We start from the raw sequence: 21048 nt of genomic DNA on the forward strand, positions 1-21048 counted from the left end.
AATAATAAAATGTAGCCCCTGCCCTCATGAAGCTTACTATCAGGGAGGTAGAGAAACTATTAGGTTGGTGCAAAAGTAATTGCGGTTTTTGCAATTATTTTTAACCTTTTAAACTGCAACTACTTTTGCACCAACCTAATAAAAACTGCAATATAGAGTAATGAGTTATATGATATATGAACAGGTTTGTTAGCAAGATAAAGAAAGGGATCAAAATGCAGTGGGCTGGTGAGTAGGATCAAGGAAGACTTCCCAAAAGATAGCATATGAGCTCAATGTTAAAGACCAATGGAAGTCAGTAATAAAAGCTAAAAGGTGGATTGCCTACAAGAGAACAAACAGCATGAGCTCAGAGGTATCATACATTCAGTCAGCTACTAATAGTTCCCTAAGTCTAAAACACAGTACAAATGTGGAGGAGTGAACAGATGCAAGGCAAGAGACAGGCAAAAGTGAAATCATTAAGGACCCCATATGCCAAGATAAGGAGTTAAAACTTTATAGTGAAGGTTATGTGGAGTCACAGAAAGATGTTCAACTAGAGAATGACAAGTAATATCTGCCTTTGAGAATGAATACTTTGGCAACAATATAGGGAAATATCCAAGAAGGAAAAGACTATGAACAGGAAGCCCAATCCAGTTACAATCGTAGTAATATATCATAGTATTAAAGGCATAAAGTTACTAGGGCTTGAACTAAGGCAGTGCCAATAAAGTTAGAGAAGAGATCATATTCAGACTTACGAGGTAAAAATAACTAGACATGATAGATGACTGGCTATGACAGGTAAAGAAGAAAGAGGAATTAAGACAATTCTGAGTTCTAATTTGGAGAACTGAGTGTACAGAGTCATACACTCAGACAGGGAGGGGATACAGATTCAGAACAAGTCTAAAAACAAAGATGATGCATTCACTTTGAACAAGGTAAATTTAGGACACCTGTAGCTGAGGGACAAGGTCTAGACTAGCTGGTTGTTCACCCCAGGAAGCGAATCAAAAAAAGGCACACATACACAGTAAAAACCAAATTAGAATCTTATAGGGACTCTTCATATTACATTTAAATTTCATGAACACATAATCTAGCTAACAATTCCTGATGGAAAAACTGTTCTTCTAAAAGGATGGAACATTACACTATTCAAATCACACTGTTCTAGTTGAAAAGAAAATGAGAGGACTGATGAGCTTGTCATTTGGAAGATAGTTGCAACTTCTTTTCAAAATAGTCAAAGGACTTAGAAGGACCATTCCTTTAAGTAGCCCCTTTATTTAGATCTATCAGCACAATAAATAATTCACCCATACTAAAAAAGGGAAAATGCTAGCATCCAGAAAAACGAGAGCAAACCGCTTCATAATTACTGAAGCTAAGTTGTCTGACTCTATAATTTAGGATGCTTTAGAAAGTTAAATTTACATCAGGTATGATCTAGTAAGGAGATTCTCATTACTTAGCATTTTATGTTTTTGCCTTTTTTTAAAGAAGTATCTCTTTTTTAAATTAATGTATAATATTACGTTCATATGTTTTGACAGAGTTCTACTTTTATTTTTTAAATAAGTGTTGAAAGTTAGTGATTTTTATCCGAATCTTGGCTTAAAACACTTACACACTGTCATTCAGATTACAGACCCTATAACCAAAGCGCTATCTAGCTAATGACAGGTTATTCCAAATGAAAGCAAAGCACCTCCCCCAAAAACTATTAATTTAAGGATTAAAACTGTAAATGGAAACACATCAAAAAATATTATGTTACAGATCAAAAATTCCCAGAGCTAATTCCTAGTTTTCAGCCCCAAGCTCCATAAACAATTATTTTTAAAAAATACAAAACAAATCTTGTCTTGTTATTTTTCAAAACTAAACTGCATGCTTATATTAAAGACCTGGTAGTAATATTTCAACATCATCTCCTCTTTTATAAAGAAAACTCAAAAAAGTCAAAAGTGGTAAGGACCTAGATTAAATAACATTTGAAAGGTATGTTAACTTACTTTTTTATTTTCTGCATCTTTAACATACCTTTTAGATGTTATTTCATCTAGGTCATTACCTATCTATATACATCTCTTCATTTTATATCATAAATGAATCTCTAAAAATGTATATACATGAATCAAATTATGAAGTAAATTAAATGTACTGATACTTGTTCTTAAAAATAATTCTGTTAATCTACTTAATGGAGTACAGAATGATCACAAAGTTTATTAATTAAGATGGTCAGCTTTAAGATTTGCTTTCATTGGGTCACACCTGCATATGCAGAGTTTCTTAAAGATCATTTCCAACAACAATCTTATTTTTAAGAATTTGGACTTATATTATTATTTCAAAATGTGGTGAGTTGAACAAAATCAATACTGAACATACCTTTTAGATAAATTAAGGCTTTGGTGAAGAGGCTCTAATTTTTGACATGTCTCTAGGCTGTCAACAGATGTCGAAGGCAATGAGTCTGATTGCACCTTGTTGGCATCACATAAATTAGCATCGTTTCTAGGTAGGATCTTTCTGAATTTTCGTCCTAAATCCGTCCATAGGACATTCGTCAACATAACTTTGAGTTGCCTGTTACACACACAAATAATTAATACATACAGTACTAAACATTGTATAACACATGAAGTCATCACAAACTATAATAAATGAAAACCTCCAAGGATTCTAAATTCAGTTCTTCAAGAAATTAACTAGAACAATAAATATCATAAGTAAAACATTTGTCTAACCATTCTTGAACATATATTAAAAAGTAAAGCTTATTTCACTGAAATTGGGATTTTCTTCAGAATTCCATCTAGTATGCTACAACTGTAGTCACATACATGTACAGCCGCTGGATTCCTAGTAACCCATCTATGCCTATTCACACTGTGAGTGGAACAACAATACACAATCCGCACAACTCTTCACAGAGGCAACCACTTCCTGCACTAAAAATTTGTTCTTCTTTTAGCATTTGTTGATTTGGAAATCAATGTTAAAACTAAGAATGCAACAGTACATCATCTACGGTGTTAAGCTTATACAGTCTTAAGATACAGATTTAATTTTACCTTATTTCTAGAAACAGGTCAATTTAAAACATTTCCTTTTATTGTACCTTTATCAATTTCAAGAGTAAAACTGACAAATGTCAGTTTGTCTCATTACATTTTGCCCATTACTCCTTCTTTGTGCTAATAATACTTGAAGAACTGTGTTCAGTTCTGGCATCTTGGAATATAGCTTTTGCAGTAGTGTAAACAGGTTACCAAGTAGACTTGAAACAATGTCAAATGAGGAATGACTGAAAGAATTGGAAATGTTTAATCGTAAGAGTTATCTATCCTACTCTCTGGTACCAGTTTTAGGCACTGTTTGTTTGTTTATTTAACAAACATAAGAATATTAAGAAACAGAAAGCAAAGTGCTCGTGCATTTTAAAAATAAAACAGATTTCAAAGAAATCACTTGTTTACAGCAGCTACTTGGGGCTATATCTTCAAACCATCTGGAAGGAGGGGGTACAAGTCTTCAGGGGAACCTCCATAATATGCACTGGAACACCAAACATTCTGAGTTTAAAAAAACACATTCTGAGTTTTAAAAAAAATAATCTAGAGGCTTTAGAATGAATAAAGAGATGAGTGACATCTCTCTAAATGAATAAGAATAATTCATCCTTTCAACCAATACTGACTACCTGCTAGCAGCTAACAAAACAACTCTACTAGTAGAATCTGGAGATTCAGCAATGAACGCAAGGTGGTTACAGTTCCTGCCTTCATGGAGCTTACCTACCAGAGAAGAATTACGCAATTAGTTATTTAATTACAATCCTGATGAGTGGTATTAAGACAAAATACAGATGGCTGCACCCTTTATGAACCAGGTGAGGGAAGGTTTTACTGAGAATACAACACTGAAGCTGAAACCTCAAAGGATAGGCACTATCCAAAAGAAACAGGTGTAAAATGGAGAGTTGTCCAAAAAGGGGGACAAAATGCAAATGGCTCATATATAAGTAAAGTTTGTTCAAGGAAATCAAAGAACTTGCCTGGTTCAAGTGCTTAGAGTGAAAAGGAAATCTGTACAAGATAAAGATGGGCAGTTAGGTGGGACCTTGTGCACTACATTTAGAATTTGAAACTTTGTATCAGTAACGATAGAAATCTATTATACTAGTTTTAACAAGAGAATGATGAGATCAGAGCTGCATTTTTAAACGATCACCTTGATCTTTTATGAAGAATGAAATGCAAGCACTAAGGTTAAAGGGAAATAAAAAATGAATTTAGAGAGGTAATGGTGACTTTATCAGGGGTAGTTTAGTGGAATGCTGGGAGCAGAAACCAGAACATAGTGGGATGAGTAAATGAAAAAGGAGGAAAGGGAAACAAAAAAATGTAGACAGTTGACATGTGGCTGTGAATAGAGGATATAGGACAAAAGCTAAAGACAGATGGGAGGTACAGGAAAAGGTTTCTTAGTTATTGGTTGGTTAGTTAGCTTAAGATAGAAAATGTCTGTGAAAGCTTAAGTACTTATGGAAAGAGGTCAACAGAGTAGGAGAGGCTGGAGATACAGGAGACAGAATAATTAACACAGTAAGTTTCCTAGGAAATGGTATAACAAGAGCTAATATTTATTGAATATGCAAAATATGCTGGGCACTATACTACTTAAGCATTTTACATTGATTTACTTCATTTAATCCTCACAAATACTCTGAGATACAATGGTAGTTCTTCTTCTGCAATTGAGAAGACCAAGATAGAATACCCAATAACTAAGTCCACAGTAAAATGGGTGAGTTAGTGAAAGTGGAATCCAGAACCATACACTCTCAACTCTATTGCTAGCACTCTTAACTGCTCCACCATGCTGGTTTATGATGGAAGAAGGGGCACCACTTTCCTTCTTCCAAGAAGTAGAAGGAACCAAGATCATCTTTCCAAATTAATACGAAGGTATTAGGAATACAGCCTTGAGAAGAGGAAAGGTTTCAAATCATCATTGTGGTGAGGGCGAACACAACCTAACTAGAGAAACACAGGATTATCTTGCAGTTTAGGAATCTAGTGAGACTAATAATCATGAATTTATGTCACAAATATACTCTGTCTTGTGACTCTTTTCCATCAGTGCTCAGCCACCTTGGTGTCAGCACAATACAAACATAATTAGGTTCACAAGTGATTATTAATTACAAAGGAGAAAGCCACCTTTACAATGGAGAGATCTGGCAGCTACCACTTTAAGCAAGTGATCAAATATAGGAGCACCCACAGTGGGACAGGCAAACATCATGTATCGATGTGCTGCAATAAGCAAATGACATCAGCTATGAAGTATTCTTGCAAGAATGTAACATGAACGTAATCATAAGGACAAAACCAGATAGGTCATAAAAATCTAGAATGTAGGACATTCTACAAGACAACTGCCCTGGATTCTTCAGAAGAGTCAATGTCATAGTTTTTTTAAAAAAGAGAGAGAAAGGCAGGGCTATTCTAACGAGACATAATAACCAAAAAAATATAACACATGAACTGCAATTTGATCCTAGATTTAAAAAAATAAAACGTATTTGGGGGACATTCAGAGAATTCTGATTCTAGACTTTATATATGATGACAATATGAAATCATTGTTAATTTTCTTCAAAATGCATTGTGGTTATTATGTTAAGAGAATGCTGGTGAGGTTTATCAGGGTTTATCGATTATAGGACAGGCTCCTCTAAAGGAGTATAAAGCACCGTCAAGTCCTTTGAGTTTTAAGCTGTTGCTAGTAGTACTCTGGCGAATAATGTTGTGTTGATTGGTTAGGTTTAGGGCTAAGCATAGTGGGGTATCGAATCCCAGTTTGGGCCTTAGCTATGGTATATTCAGAATTTGTAAAGTCACTTTCGCAGTTTATTTTTATTTTAGCTATGGCTTTTTACAACTTAGCTAGAATTTAACTTTATTCTTTGTACTCTTAAACACGCTTTAGGAAGTATCACTGTTAATTTGGGTTAATCATGTGACCGCGGTGGCTGGCACGAAATTTACCAACCCTAAGGAATAGGTATAACTTAGTCAAACTTTCGTTCATGGCTTAATTTTTATCACTGCTGTTTCCCGTGGGGGTGTGGTTAAGCAAGGCGTTATGAGCTACTTTGTAGTGTGCTTGATGCCTGCTACTTTTAATCAGGTGTGATTTAGAGGGCATTCTCACTGGAGTGCGGATACTTGCATGTGTAGTTTTACCTAGAACCAACAGAAAGGCCAGGACCAAGCCCGTGTGTTCATGGAGTACTAGTACTCATCTAGGCATTTTCAGTGCCTTGCTACATTAACAGGGCGGATTTGGTTTGAGGTGGGCATTGAAATTTAGTTATATTTGGATTGATGGGGGTGGTTTTAGATCTAGCGGGATGGATGTCTAAGGAAAATTGAATCATTCAAGTAGTAGGTTTGTATCAAATGGTGGGAGAGTTAAGTTAAATCGCTCAGGCCTATGAGTTTGTTGATGTCCGTTTGACTATCAATGAGGGCTTGGTCTCAGTTGTGCACTTGTTCTTGTTTTTCGGGTTTGGCAAGATGTTGATAGTTGCATGGGATGCTAGGATTTAACGGGGTGGGGGGGTTTGGTGAGCCTATCTACTTAGTGGGAATGGGTGCGCGTGGCATATGCGTGGCGTGGGCGTGGCGTGGGCGTGGCGTGCCTGTAAATCATTATGTCCTGTAACCATTGACTGAATTACACCCCGGTAGGGTTCACCTCGGTAGCCGCATCTTGGTTTGTATGTTGGGAGCTTTCCTTTCATGCTCGATTGATTTTCATGTCCTGTACCATTCATTTCACTTACCCTTTGATTTTGATGTGCCTCCAAGCATGGTTCAATTTGAGCTCAGCTACAAGTTGTTTGACTGTGTTAAGGCCTGTTAAGAGAATGTCCTGGCTCTTAGGAAATATAGGCTGAAGTATTCAGAGTCAAAGTGCCTTGATGTCTGCAACTTACTTTCAAATGGCTCCCCCAAAATATGCAATATATGTGTTTATGTATATGTAATATGCAGTTATATACATTTCTGAAAAGAGACTGAGAGAAGGCAGATGTGTGAACATGTTAATAACTGGTAAATCTAGATGAAGGATATATGAGCGTTACATTCTCATCAAAATAATTCCATGTCTGAAATCCTGTACCAAGAAAAGTATGACATTTGGGGGGGGGAAGTTACCCAAGAAGCGGGGAAAAGTTATTCACCATGGTATTATTTATAAAAGCAACAAACCAAAAGCAAACTTAAATGCTCATTAACAGCAGAATAGTTAAGTAAACCACGATAAAGCCATTTAATGCAATATTATTAGTCTCTTAAAATATTCTATTTTAAATTTTAAGGATGGCTGAACATCGGTTTTTTTCTGTTTTCTACTTGTCTTCATTTGTTCTCTATACTAAGCAAGTACTATTTATGTAAAGACAGATGTCAACTAATTTTTTTTGAAGAATGGTAAACAGCTCAGGTTTACATAGCCAAAACCTATCAATTGACAAGTGAAATGAATATGTATTTTTTGCATTCAGGATATTAAACTATTCTTTTACAAGGTTTTACAACTGTACAACTCAAAATTCTAAAGGATCAAATGAAAATATTTATAAAATCTTAAGAATATATAAAGTATACTTTTAGTCTACTGGGAAAACTATTGACTATTAGTAATTTGCTAAATTATTTGGGAAATTATTATCCCAATGGTAATTTTAATTAAAAATATCCAATATTGGGAAAAGTCATCTTCCTATTCACCCAGACCAAATAAGAGTTTATGTTGGAAAATAACCACTGGTGTTCTTACTAATCATTCTAATTGGGTGGCTCTAAGTGAAAAAAACCATTTGGATTCTCTGGGAAAACGCTTATTTCATGTTTATATGTTTGGCTTCATTGTAATTTGGCTGACTAATAATATCCTAAAACAGAAGTCAGCAGTGTTTTTTCCCAAAATTATTCAAGTAAAAAATTTTTTAATTTCTATATTTAAATGCCGTAAGATTTCTATGGATACTGAAATAGAAACTTGAGAATGAAACACAACATTCAAACCAGACAAAATAAAATTTAAACTTAACATTTAGGGAGACACAACTTAGGTGACAACATTATTCAAAGAGAGTAAGAAAGTAGTACCCTGAAAGTTACCTAGGAGATAGGTTAGTTTAAAAGGGAGGAAAGGAGTTCTAACTGCAAAGGCACAAGACAATTTCTGGCATAGTTTTCTATTTTGTACAAGGATGGTGGTTATATGAGTATATTTGCCTTATAAAAAATATAATATATAATTTACTAAACTGCTTGTCTTTTATTCATCTTTTTGGTAGGTGCATTATATTTTACAGTAAAAATAAAGAATAGAGGACGGCTAAATGGAGAGCTCCACCTAACCCAACATTCTATATACTTACTATCTCTGCTAAAGTACGTAGCTAGGCTTTTCAGAACCATCCAATTATCTGTTTACAAAATAGCTCTTTCTAAGCTATAAACCATTATTCTACTTTTCATTTACAAGGGGCAATAATCACTGATCCATGTACTTAGAGTCTAAAACTACAACTCCCATTAAATAATACACTAGGTCTTCTCTGTAGCACTGTTTCACACATTTGAAAACTTGCAGTTGTAGGAAAACAGCATAACCATATCAGGGGGAAAAATTTTTTTTTTTTAATTTCTCTATGAAAAAGCACATACTAGGGATTCTATAAAAGTTTGAAGTTTCTTAAAGTTAAAATTTTCAAAAAAAGCAAAACTGAATAAACTTTCAATGAATACATAAATATGACTTAATTATATAACTTAGCTAAATAAATTCAGAAATCAGAAAAAAAATAATCCTCAAATTTCAAGTCCTGTTTTTTGGTTCAGTAAACTGACAATTACAATGAAGGTAGTAATTGGTTTCTGTATTCGTAATTTAATGTAAAGTATTTCTTCCCCTTCAAAAAATAGTTACAGAAAACCCGAATATGCCACCCCAAAATATGTCACTATGGCATAAGTATTATTTTGAGCTGAAGATAACTGAGAAACAGTAGAAGGCAATAAACGCTCTCCGTCCATCCCCCACTTGCCTGAAAGAAAGCTGTGACTATTTAGCACTGGACACTCTTATCAGCCTAGAGATGAAATCTACAGAACAAGCCTTACTAAAAAAACTTTATCTTACATTAGTTTCCCCCATATTTACCAACCCACAGTTTGCGATCCTTGGAAGTCTCAAACCTTTTTCCTTTGTCTTGTCAATTCTCTAGAAATTTATTGTTCTTTGTTAAGATGCTATATAAGCCCAAGTTCTAACCATTCCGTTGAGTTACTCTCCCATATATGCATGCCACAGGTGTTAATAAACTGTTTATTTTTCTCTGATTAACCTGTATTTTGCCAGTCTAAATTGTAAAACCCCATTCAGAGAATTTAGGAAGGCAGAGAAAAAGGGTTTTTTTCTCACTCTACATGGACAAAAGAGTTGGACATTTCACAAAATGACATGAATGGCCAATATGCACATGAAAAGGTACTCAATATCATCAATATTATCTTATGGTCTTTAAAAAAAAGCTTGTCGTTTAAAAAAGGCAGAGAGGAAGAAAAGATTTTAACAGACTCTTTAAAGAAGATACAAAATGCCAATAAGCACATGAAAATATGCTCAACATCATCATTCATCAGGGAAATGCAATTAAAACCACAGTAAGATACCACTACACATCAATTACCAGGGATGATGATAAAAGAGACCGACCATACAAGTGTTGTCAGGGTTCAGAAGGAACTAAAAGTTTCCTACACTGCTGGTGGGAATGTAAAATGACACACACATTTTTGGAAAAGCTGGCAGTTTCTTACACAGTTAAAAATATACTTTCAATGGCCCAGCAATCCATTTCCTAAGTATGTACCCAAAAGAAATGAAAACATGTCTATACAGGTACTTATACATGAATACTCATAGCAGTTTTATTCATAGTAGCGCAAAATGGAAACAACCCAAATGTCCAGCTGAAGGGGATTAGAACATTAACACCCCAAAATAAGCGTCTTTGGCATATTGATTATTATGAGCTGAAGGCACTTGAGAAACCGCAGCTGCAGGAAGGGATGTCTGACCTCCCATTTCTACCTAAAAGTGTGTCATATAATTTCCCATGAGAAAGGTGTTCTTTCTGTACCAGGAAGACATTTTTATCACTGGAGACTGGGAGTCAACACCACTACAGATCTATACAAACAAATCTAAAATAACCTTTATCGTCCATTAGTTTCTCTCATATTTCTAGTCATTTTTCAACAATTTACTGCACCTAGAAGCACTAACCCTTTTTTTTTGTCTTGTCGCTTCTCCACAAATTTATCGTTCTTTGTTAAAAAGGTATATAAGCTCTCAGTCCTAAACACATCTTCAAGTCTTCATTTTTCCTACAAGCGTTCCTGTATGTACATAAAAATATTAAATAAATGTGTATGCATTTTTCCTGTTAATCTGTTTTATGTCAGTTTAACTCTCAGGCCCAGACAGAATCTAAGAGGGTAAAGGAAAAGCTTTTCCTCTGCAACAGATAAAAATACTATTTTCATATAATGGAATACTATTCAGCAATAAAAAGAAATGAACTACTGATATATCCAACAATATGGACAAATCTCCAAAATATTAGTTTGGTGAAAGAAGCCACATACAAAAGAATATACATACTGTGTTTTCATATATTTGCAATTCTAGGAAGACACACCTGATCTACAGTAAAACACAGCTGATCAGTGACTGCCTGGGGTTGGAAGTGGGTCGGTTGAGGGATAAGTCGGAAAGGGCACTTGAAGTTTTGGATGTTCCAGAGATTGTGGTGGTGGTGGTGGTGGTACTATGAGCGTGCAAATTTGTCACCAAAATATGCACATAAAATTCATATATATGTAAACTATACATCAGTAAAAGTAATTAAAAGCCATTAAGAACATGCAAAAATACAGAGGGTGCCAAAAAAAATGTATACACATTTTAAGAAAGGAAAATACTGTATTAATTGTAATAATATATACCGATAACAAAAGATGAATACAAGTCACATTTGACTTCTGCAATTACAAGAGGTGCTCAAAGTGGTTACCATCAGCGTCCAGACACTTCTGATTATGAACTACTGCTTGAGCATAGACAACAACTCTTAAAATGTGTATACATTTTTTTGGCACCCCCAGTATGTATATTGCCTTAAGAAAATGAGTCTACCTTATTAGTGTTCTTTATCAAAGCCAAATTATAAAGAATTAAATAAGTAACATTTTTGTTAATTTATACAAGTACACTTAGCTAAAATTTGGATTGAAAAACCATTAGAATAATTTCCAGAGCTCTAAAAAATAATTATTACCGTAGTCGCGTGGGATACCGAGTATATCAGTTTGTTACCTAGCAACTGGCCAAATGCTTTAACAAGCATCTTTGGAATGAGAAAGATACTGCAGCTGATGTTTTGAAATTAAACCACTGATGCTTAACTGCTTTGGACTCTGAGGTACTACTAAACCCACTAGTTGACTGAATATTTTTAATCCCCAATCCATATGGTTAACAGAATAAATTGCATACCTCTGCCTAGTCCCCTTTCATAATGTCGTCCACTCAAGCTGCTATGACAAAAACACCATTGACTGGGTGGCTTAACAACAAACATATATTTCTCATAGTCCAGGTGGCTAGGGGAATCCAAAATCAAGGCATCAGCAGACTTAATATGTGGTGAGGCCTACTTTCTGATCCATGGCTAGCATTCTTCTCACTGTCCTCACATGGCAGGAACGACAACAGAGCTCTCTGGGTCCCTTTTATAAGGGCACTAATGAGGGCTTTGCCCTCATGACTTAATCACCTCCCAAAGGCCCCTAATACCATCATATCGGGGATTAGGATTGAAACATATGAATTTGGGGTGGGGCGGGGCACATTCAATCCATAACAGCTATTTAATTTCAGCTATACTAGAACTTTCTTAACCACCTATCGATGATCATCTTTTTCGTCTGAAGCTGCTCTTAGTACCCATTTCCATCGTATCTCACTTGCATCCAGAGCCAGCTTCATGAACATGTAATCCACACAGCATACAGGGCCCTAAGCTCAAAGCCCCACATTTTTGTAATGCTTTGCTACTGCTATCCTGAAATTCTTAACAATTTCATCTTTGAACCGGTATTGTGTAAGTGAAATTCATGGTACAATGGAGCATGCACATGAGCTAAGAAGATACTCATAATATTAATATGTGTATCCACGATTCCCAGCTGTTCCATTCACATATATTTGAGATGTTCATGAACAAAAAATTCTGATAGTCTCACCATGTATGAGAGTTCAATGAGATTCACAGTGATAACAAGGCAAGCAGAGGCACTGACAGTCCTGAAAGGCTACACTTTTCATTCAGACCATTCAGTGGTTCCAACACACACACACACACACACAGGGAGGAGGGAGGGAGAGAGAAGGGAAGAGGGAGAGGGGGAGAGCGGGGGAGAGAGAGAGAGAGAGAGAGAGAGAGAGAGAGAGAGATGTCATCCTAAGAAACACAAATATACAAGGTACTCTATTGTATCCTTTCCTACTGGTGTTACTTCCCTGTATTAGCCAACCACTTACAGTGAAAATGATGACACTGCAGGAAACGGAATGATAAGACAACTCGGTTCCTTTTACTTTCAGTCATTCTTTACAAATCAGTATGCCAAAGATAGAAAGTGTTGGTAGATTGCAGATGTATCGAGAAGTGCAATAAAAGCAGCTGGGTTAGTGTTGTGCAACATTTCCACTCTTATGGTAAGAACAAAATATATATATACAAACTATGAAATATAAATTGTATAATTTCAGAAGTGCTCATACAGGTCCAATGCTCTTACAGCTGCATATAAAAGTAGCAGTGCACAATAAATATAAAGGTGAAAGGTAAAATTCATCCTAATAATTTTTTTCTTTTTCTGTACTTAGAACACACAAATGTAAATAAAACACACCATGACAGGTTGAGAAAGAGGCAAGAGAAGGAAAAAGTTTTATAGTTTAGTACTGATACCGTGAGAAATATATATTTGGTTTCTGTCTCTGGTGAACACATGAAGATGCCGGGAGGGTGACGCACCCAGAGGTCACGAAAGCTCCACACCCCCAGCCATACCTGGCCCTATGTATCGCTTCCATTTGGCTGTTCCTGAGTTGGATCCTATATAATAAACCTGTAAATGTAAGAAAGTGTTTTCCTGGGATTTGTGAGCCATTCTAACAAATTATCAAATGTGAAGAGGGGGTCATGGGGACCCCCATTTATAGCCAGTCAGTCAGAAGTTCTAGTGACTACCTGGGACTTGCAACTGGCATCTGAAGTGAGTGCAGTCTTCTGAGACTGAGCCCTTACCTTGTGGGATCTGAGGCTAACTCAAGGTAAGATAATGTTAGGATTGAACTAAACTGTAGAACATCTAGTCAGTACCCAGAGTTGGAGAAATGGAATTGGAAAAGATGCCATGCACTTTGGTTTCAACAGTTTTGTGACTAAAAACAGTTTGTAATTACCTTTACTTAAAAGCACTTTTTTCCTGCTTTTTGAACACAAGGCAGCCATAGTGGTTGCACCTCCCCACACAAGACCCACCTGTCTGGGTGGAAGTTACTTTTAGAGATTTAAAGGACTAGTGTCTCTTTTTCTTCATTTTTCTTTTTCCCTTTTGCGGAGTCAGCCATTAAAGATTGTAACATTCAACAGTAATGCATGAAAGGGGGAAGTAAGAAAGTTACCACAAATACATAGGAAAAGGCTCACGCTCAAAAAACACCTGAGAAGACCTTAAGTTTACAGCTCACACTGAACTTTGACAAAGAGAAAGCCTACAAAAAATCAAAACACAAGAATAAATTTAGAGGGCGGCCAGATGGCTCAGTTGGTTAGAGCGCGTGCTCTTAACAACAAGGTTGCTAGTTCGATTCCCCCATGGGATGGTGGGCTGCGCCCCCTGCAACTAAGATTAAAAACAGCAACTGGACTTGGAGCTGAGCTGCACCCTCCATATCTAGATTGAAGGACAATGACTTGACTTGGAGCTGATGGGTCCTGGAAAAAACACTGTTACCCAATAAAAGGCTGATACTCACAACTGGCTACCCTCAATCCACACTGTGGACTCTCCTAAAATCTCTGAAAGGTCCACAAATACCAAACAAACAGTGGCTGTCCTGTACCTCCTGCTAAACGGCCCCCAGCCCAGCACTACTGGCAGCCAACCTCAGTTCACAGCTTAGCCTCTCCCAGGCACTTCCATACCCAGCACAGGCAGCTACCAACCACAGATCACTTTGTAGCTCCCTGGGCTGGACATAGGCAGCAGCTGACCTGGGCCTGCACCAGAGCTCCTCCCAAGAGACCCCAGAACCAACACACCCAGTTTCAAATCACACCTGATCACCACCCAATTAGCTCCACAAACAAAGGGTGGTCTCAGCAGGCACCAAAAACCCGCTACAGCAAATCACTCTGTGGAATCAGCCCCCCACACAACAGCTCATCTACTTTAGTCATGGCCAGTTCTCATAGCTCGTCAGCCTGAGAATCAATTCCACCCATTGATTTGCCAACAGCAATCAAGGCTGAAATACAATAGGAGGGAACCCACAACCTACACAAGTTCAAGGATACCACTGGATCTTAAGTAACCAGGGAAACTGGACCACTGGGCTTCACAGGACACCTACTACAGAAGGCCACCCTCCCAAGACTGGGAGATGCAGCAGATTTCCCTGGTATGTAGAAACAAACAAGGAGGCAGCGAAAATGAAAAGACAAAGAAACATATCCCAAATGAAAACAAACAGGAAAAAACTCCAGAAAAAGAAATAGAGAGAGACAAGCAATTTACCAGATGCAGAGTTTAAAACACCGGTTATAAGGATATTCAATGAACTTAGGGGAAGAACAGATGAACTCAGTGAGAACTTCAACAAAGAGATATTAAGCATAAAAAATGACAGAGAAGCCATAAAAAAAAGAATCAGGACAATCTGTATGCCTTTTATTTCTTTTCATTGTCATATTGCATTTGCTGGGACTTCCAGTACAATGTTGAAGAAAAGAGGTGCAAGAGGACATCCTTGCCTTGTTTCTCATTTTAGTAGGAAAGGTTTTACTTTCTCACCACTATATATGATGTTAGCTGTAGGTTTGTTTGTTTTTTCAATTTTTTTTTTTTAAAGATTTTATTGGGGAAAGGGAACAGGACTTTATTGGGGAACCGTGTGTACTTCCAGGACTTTTTTCCAAGTCAAGTTGTTTTCCTTTCAATCTTAGTTGTGGAGGGTGCCATTCAGCTTCAAGTTGTCCTTTCAGTCTTAGTTGTAGAGGGCGCAGCTCAGCTCCAGGTCCAGTTGCTGTTGCTAGTTGCAGGCGGCACTGCCCACCATCCCTTGTGGGACTCAAGGAATTGAACTGGCAACCCTGTGGTTGACAGCCCGCGCTCCAACCAACTGAGCCATCTGGGAGCTCAGCAGCAGCTCAGCTCAAGGTGCCGTGTTCAATCTTAGTTGCAGGGGGCAGAGCCCACCAACCCTTGCGGGACTCGAGGAGTTGAACCAGCAACCTTGTGGTTGAGAGCCCACTGGCCCATGTGGGAATCGAACCAGCAGCCTTTGGAGTTAGGAGCACAGAGCTTCAACCGCCTGAGCCACCGGGCAGGCCCAGCTGTAGGTTTTTTGTAGATGTTTTTCATCAAGTTGACAAAGTTCCCTCTATTCCTAGTTTGCTGGATGTTTTTTTTTTTAATTTTTATTATGAATGGATTTTGAATTTTGACAATTGCTTTTTTTCTGCATATATTGATATGATCATGTACTTTTCTTCTTTAGCCTGTTGATGCAATACAATCATATTACTCGATTTTAAGTGTTGAACCAGTCTTGCACACCAGAATAAACCCCACTTGGTCGTAATGTCTAATTCTTTTTTTATACATTGGTGGATTCAATTTGCTAATTTTTTCTTGAGTATTTTTGCACCTATGTTCATGAGAAGTATTGGCCTGGAGCTTCTCTTCTCGCAATGTCTTTGTATGGTGTTGATGTTATTGTAATGCTGGCCTCATAGAATGAGTTAGGAAGTATTCCCTTTTTTATCTTCCAGAAGAGATTATAAAGTATTGGTATAATTTCGTTTTCAAATGTATGGTAGAATTCACCAGTGAAACTATCAGGATCTGGTGATTTCTGTTTCAGAGGGTTAATTATTGATTGAGTTGCTTTGAATTTAGATTAAGGTCTATTAAGGTTCTCTGTTTCTTCTGCAATTTTTGCAGATTGTGTCTTTCAAGGGAGTGGGCCATTTCGTCTAGGTTTACAAATTTATGAACATAGAATTGTTCAGTGCCTCAGTATTTTGTTCTAAAATTCCATGGGATCTATAGTAATGTTTCCTGTTTAATTTCTGATATTAGCAATTTGTGTGATCTTTTTTTTTTTCCAGTTGCCTGGCTAAAGGCTCATTGAGCTTTTTAAAGAACCAACATTGGTTTTGCTGATTTTCTCTACTGATTTCTTGTTTTTAATTTTTATTGATATCTGCTCTATTTTATTATGTATTATGCTTACTTTAGATTTAATTTGCTCATCTTTTTTGAGTTTTCTAAGGTAGAAGCTTAGATTATTGATTTGGATCTCTCTTCCATTTATGCACTCACTCATATAAATTCCCCTCTAAGTAATGTTTTTGCTGTACCCCACAATTTTTTTAATTAAATTTATTGGGATGACAATGGTTAGAATTATATAGATTTCAAGTGCACATTTCTATAATATATAATACATATTTCACATTGTGTGATAATATATCCCACAAATTTTGATGTTTTGTTTTCATTACCATGTAGTTCAGATATTTTAAAATTTATTTTTATTCAGATTTAGTCTTTGACTAATGTTATTTTTAAGTGTGTCTTTTAATCTCCAGATATTTTGGGGTTCTCCACATATTTTTGTTGTTGTTCTTAATACCTAGTTTAATTCCATTATGGTCTAAGATACAGTGTATGATTTTTAATCTTTTAAATTTATTAAGTTGTGTTTTATGTCTCAGAATGTGGTCTATCTTGGTGAACTTCCATGTGAGCTTGAGAAGAACACGTATTCTGATGCTGCTGGATAAAGTAGTCTATAAATGACAATTAGATCCCGTTGATTGATGGTGCTACTGAGTTCACTTATGTCCTTACTGATTTTCTGCCTGTAAGAGCTGTTCATTACTGATAGAGCAGTGTTCATATCAATGACTATAATAATATATATTTCTCCTTGAAATTTTATCATTTTTTTATCTCACATACTTTATTAGGTGTATACACATCAAGATTTGTTGCATCTTTTTAGAGAATTGGTCACTTAACATTATGTAATACTCCTCTTTATATATAATGACTTTCCTTGCTCTGAATTCTGCTCAATCTGAAATATAGCCACTCCAACTTTCTTTTATTGCATTGGTATGATTTACCTTTCTTTATCCCTCCCTTTAATTTTTAAGCATCTTTATAAGGAAAACTGGTTTGTTACATACAAAAAAAAAAAAGAACCAGTCAGAAATAAAGAATACAATAACTGAAATGAAGAATACATTAGGTGGAATCAACAGCAGATTAGATGAAGCAGAGGATCAAATCAGCAATTTGGAATATAAGGTAGCACAAAACACCCAATCAGAACAGCAGAAAAAAAAAAAGAATAAAAGTAAAAATGAGGATAGTTTAAGAAATCTCTAGACAACATTAAGCATAACAACATTAGCATTATAGGGGTAACAGAAGGAAAAGAGAGAGAGCAGGGAACTGAAAACCTGTTTGAAGAAATAATGATGGAAAACATACCTATCCTGTCAAAAGAAATAGATATACAAGTTCATGCCATGTATAGAGTCCCAAACAAGATGAACTCAAAGAGGCCACACCAAAACACATCATAATTAAAATGCCAAAGGTTAAAGACAGAGAGAATCTAAAAAGCAGCCAAGAGAAAAGCAGTTACTTACCTACAAGGGAGCTCCCCTAAGATTGTCAGCTGATTTCTCAACAGAAACTTTGCAGGCCACAAGGGATTGGCAGGAAATATTCAAAGTGATGAAAAGCCACGACCTACAACCAAGATCATTCTACCCGGCAAGGCTATCATTTAGAATCGAAGGACAGATAAAGAGTTTCCCAGACAAGAAAAAGCTAAAGGACTTCATCATCACCAAACCAGTATTGTAAGAAATGTTAAAGGGATAAAAAAAAGAACAAGAAGATCAAAATATGAATAATAAAATGACAATAACTACATATCTATCAATAATAACTTTAAATGTAAATAGATTAAATGCTGTATTCAAAAGACATAGGGTGACTCAATGGATAAGAAAACAAGACCCAAGTGTCCATCGATAGATGGTTGGATAAAGAAGATGTGGTACATACATACAATGGAATATTATTCAGTCATACAAAAAATGTAATCTTACCACTTGTGACAACATGGATGGCCCTAGAGAGTATTATGCTACATGAAGTAAGTCAGACAGAGAAAGACAAATACCATATGATTTTACTTATATTCGTATGCGGAATCCAAATCACGAAATAAAGGAACAGACAAAACAGACTCACAGATACAGAGAACAAATCGATGTTTGCCATATGGGAAGGGGCTTGGGGGTTAGGTGAAAAAGTTGAAAGGATTAAGAAGTACAAATTGGCAGTTATAAAATGGGCACGGGGATGTAAGGTACAGCACAGGGAATATAGTCAGTAATACTATAATAACTATGTATGCTGTCAGGGGGGTACTAGACTTAACGGGGGAATCACTTCATAAATTACATAAATGTCTAACCACTATGCTGTACACCTAAAACTAATATTGAATGTCAACTGAAATGTCACAGTAAAAAAATATTTGTAAAATAATAAAAAACAGAAGCAAAACAAAAAACGAACGAATTCTTGAAAACAAAGAAAAAAATTATCAAGTGTTGATGAAGATGTACAGAAATTAGAACCTTGTGCACTGTTGGTGGCAATGTAAGATGGTGCAGCTGCTATGGAAAATAATATGGTGGTCCCTCAAAAAATTAAAAACAGAATTGCTAAATGATCCAGCAATTCCACTTCAGGGCATATACCCCAAAGAGTTGAAAGCAGGGTCTCAACGAAATACTTGTACACCCATGTTCATAGCAGCGTTATTCACAATAACGAAAATGTAGAAGCAACCCAAATATAAAATGAATAATAACTGAGTAATACCTCAGCCTAAAAAGAAAGGAAATTCTGACATGTCACGACATGGATCAATCTTGGGGACTTTATGCTAAATGAGATAAGCTAACTATAAAAGGACAATTACTGAATGATTCCACTTATATGACTTATACAGGTATAGCAGTCAAATTCGCAGATAATAGAAAGTGGAATGGTGGTTCCTAGGAGCTGAGGCGTAAAGGGAAAATCGGGAGTTATTGTTTAACGGTTCGTTTCCATATTACAAGATAAAAAGAGTTCTCGAGATGGATGGTGATAATGTTTGCACAACACTGTAAATGTTTTTAACACCATTAAACTATATACTTAAAATGGTTGAGATGGTAAATTTTATGTTATGTCCATTTTACCATAATAAAAAAAGAAATACATCTGCAAAAATCATAAAAATTTTTAATTAAAATTGATACATGTTGTTCTATGATATACCAATAAAGTTGATTTTTTTAAAAAAGAATAAATAGCAAACCTGAATAGTTCTATAACCAGAACCAATACACACACACACAAAATAAGGTATTACAAAACAACAAATACTCATTTACATGTCACTGAGGTAGAAATGGATTTTTAAGAAGTAATAAACAATGAGAAAACGGAAATTGAGAGATTGTAAGTTCATTTCCTTAAAAAACAAAATACTGATCCCAAAAGGGCTCAATTTCTCTCCCATTTCAAGGTCTGCTATAGGTTGAATCAAAAAAGACATTCTAAAGTCTTAACCTCCATTACCTCAAAGTGTTACTTTATTTGGAAATATTATCTCTACACTAAACATGTTAAAATCAGGTCAACAGATTAGGCCTTAATACATTATGACTGGTGGCTTTACAAAACAGAATATTACACAAAGAGACAGACATACACAGGGGGAAGACTAGGTGAAGACACACAATGAAAACATGTAAATACAGAGGACTGCAGTGATGCGTCTAAAAGACAAGTAATGTCTAAAGAAGATGGAAAAGAGACATGGAGCAATCCTTCCCTAACGCCTTCAGAGGAAGCATAGCCCTGCAGACACTTTGATTCACATGAGATGTGAAAGGATTAAACAAACAAATCAAAAGGCAGAGACTGTCCAAGTAGATGAAAAAAAATCAAGATCTACTATGTTATAAATGTTTGTTTCCCCAAAAAGTTCGTATGTTGATATCCTACCCGAGTGATGGTATTAAGAGGTGGGGTCTTTGGGAGGTGATACGGTCATGAGGCATCATGAATGGGATTAACAGGCTCCAGAGAGACCCCTTCTGTTCTATGAGGACAGAGAAAAGATGGCTATCTATGAACCAGAAGCCCTCAGCAGTCACTGAATCTGCCAGTGCCATGATCCTGGACTTCCCAGCCTCCGGAACTATGAAAAATAAATGTTTGCTGTTTATAAGCCACCTCGTCTATGGTATTTTGTTATAGCAGACCAAACAGACGAGACAAGATCCAACCATAGGCTCTCAACAAGAGACACACTTGGGATTCAAAGAAATACATAGGTTCAAAATAAAAGAATGGAAAAAGGTATAGCAGGCAAACAGCAATCATAAGACAGGTAGATTGGCTACATTAGTACTAGATAAAATAGCCTTTAGAGGGAAAAAAAAAATCATTAGTACAGACAATAAGGGACATTGCTCTGAAAAAAAGATTAATTCCTCAGGAAGAAACATCAATT

General features: G+C 36.2%; 1 protein-coding gene across 6 annotated transcripts in view; it reads right to left on the bottom strand.

Moving 5' to 3' along the window:
* The window catches only part of SENP7 (SUMO specific peptidase 7), a 128412-nt gene that overhangs the window by 67203 nt on the left and 40161 nt on the right, over positions 1 to 21048 (bottom strand). For 3 of the 6 annotated variants that reach the window (XM_033123947.1, XM_033123955.1, XM_033123962.1), the window contains one exon: positions 2386 to 2583. The exons of the other annotated variants lie outside the window; for them this stretch is intronic. In XM_033123947.1, coding sequence (XP_032979838.1) covers positions 2386 to 2583 — 198 coding nt within the window. The remainder of the gene's footprint in view (positions 1 to 2385; positions 2584 to 21048) is intronic. 6 annotated transcript variants of the gene reach the window in all.

This window comes from Rhinolophus ferrumequinum, chromosome 2 (assembly GCF_004115265.2).
Source record: "Rhinolophus ferrumequinum isolate MPI-CBG mRhiFer1 chromosome 2, mRhiFer1_v1.p, whole genome shotgun sequence".
Lineage (NCBI taxonomy): Eukaryota > Metazoa > Chordata > Mammalia > Chiroptera > Rhinolophidae > Rhinolophus > Rhinolophus ferrumequinum.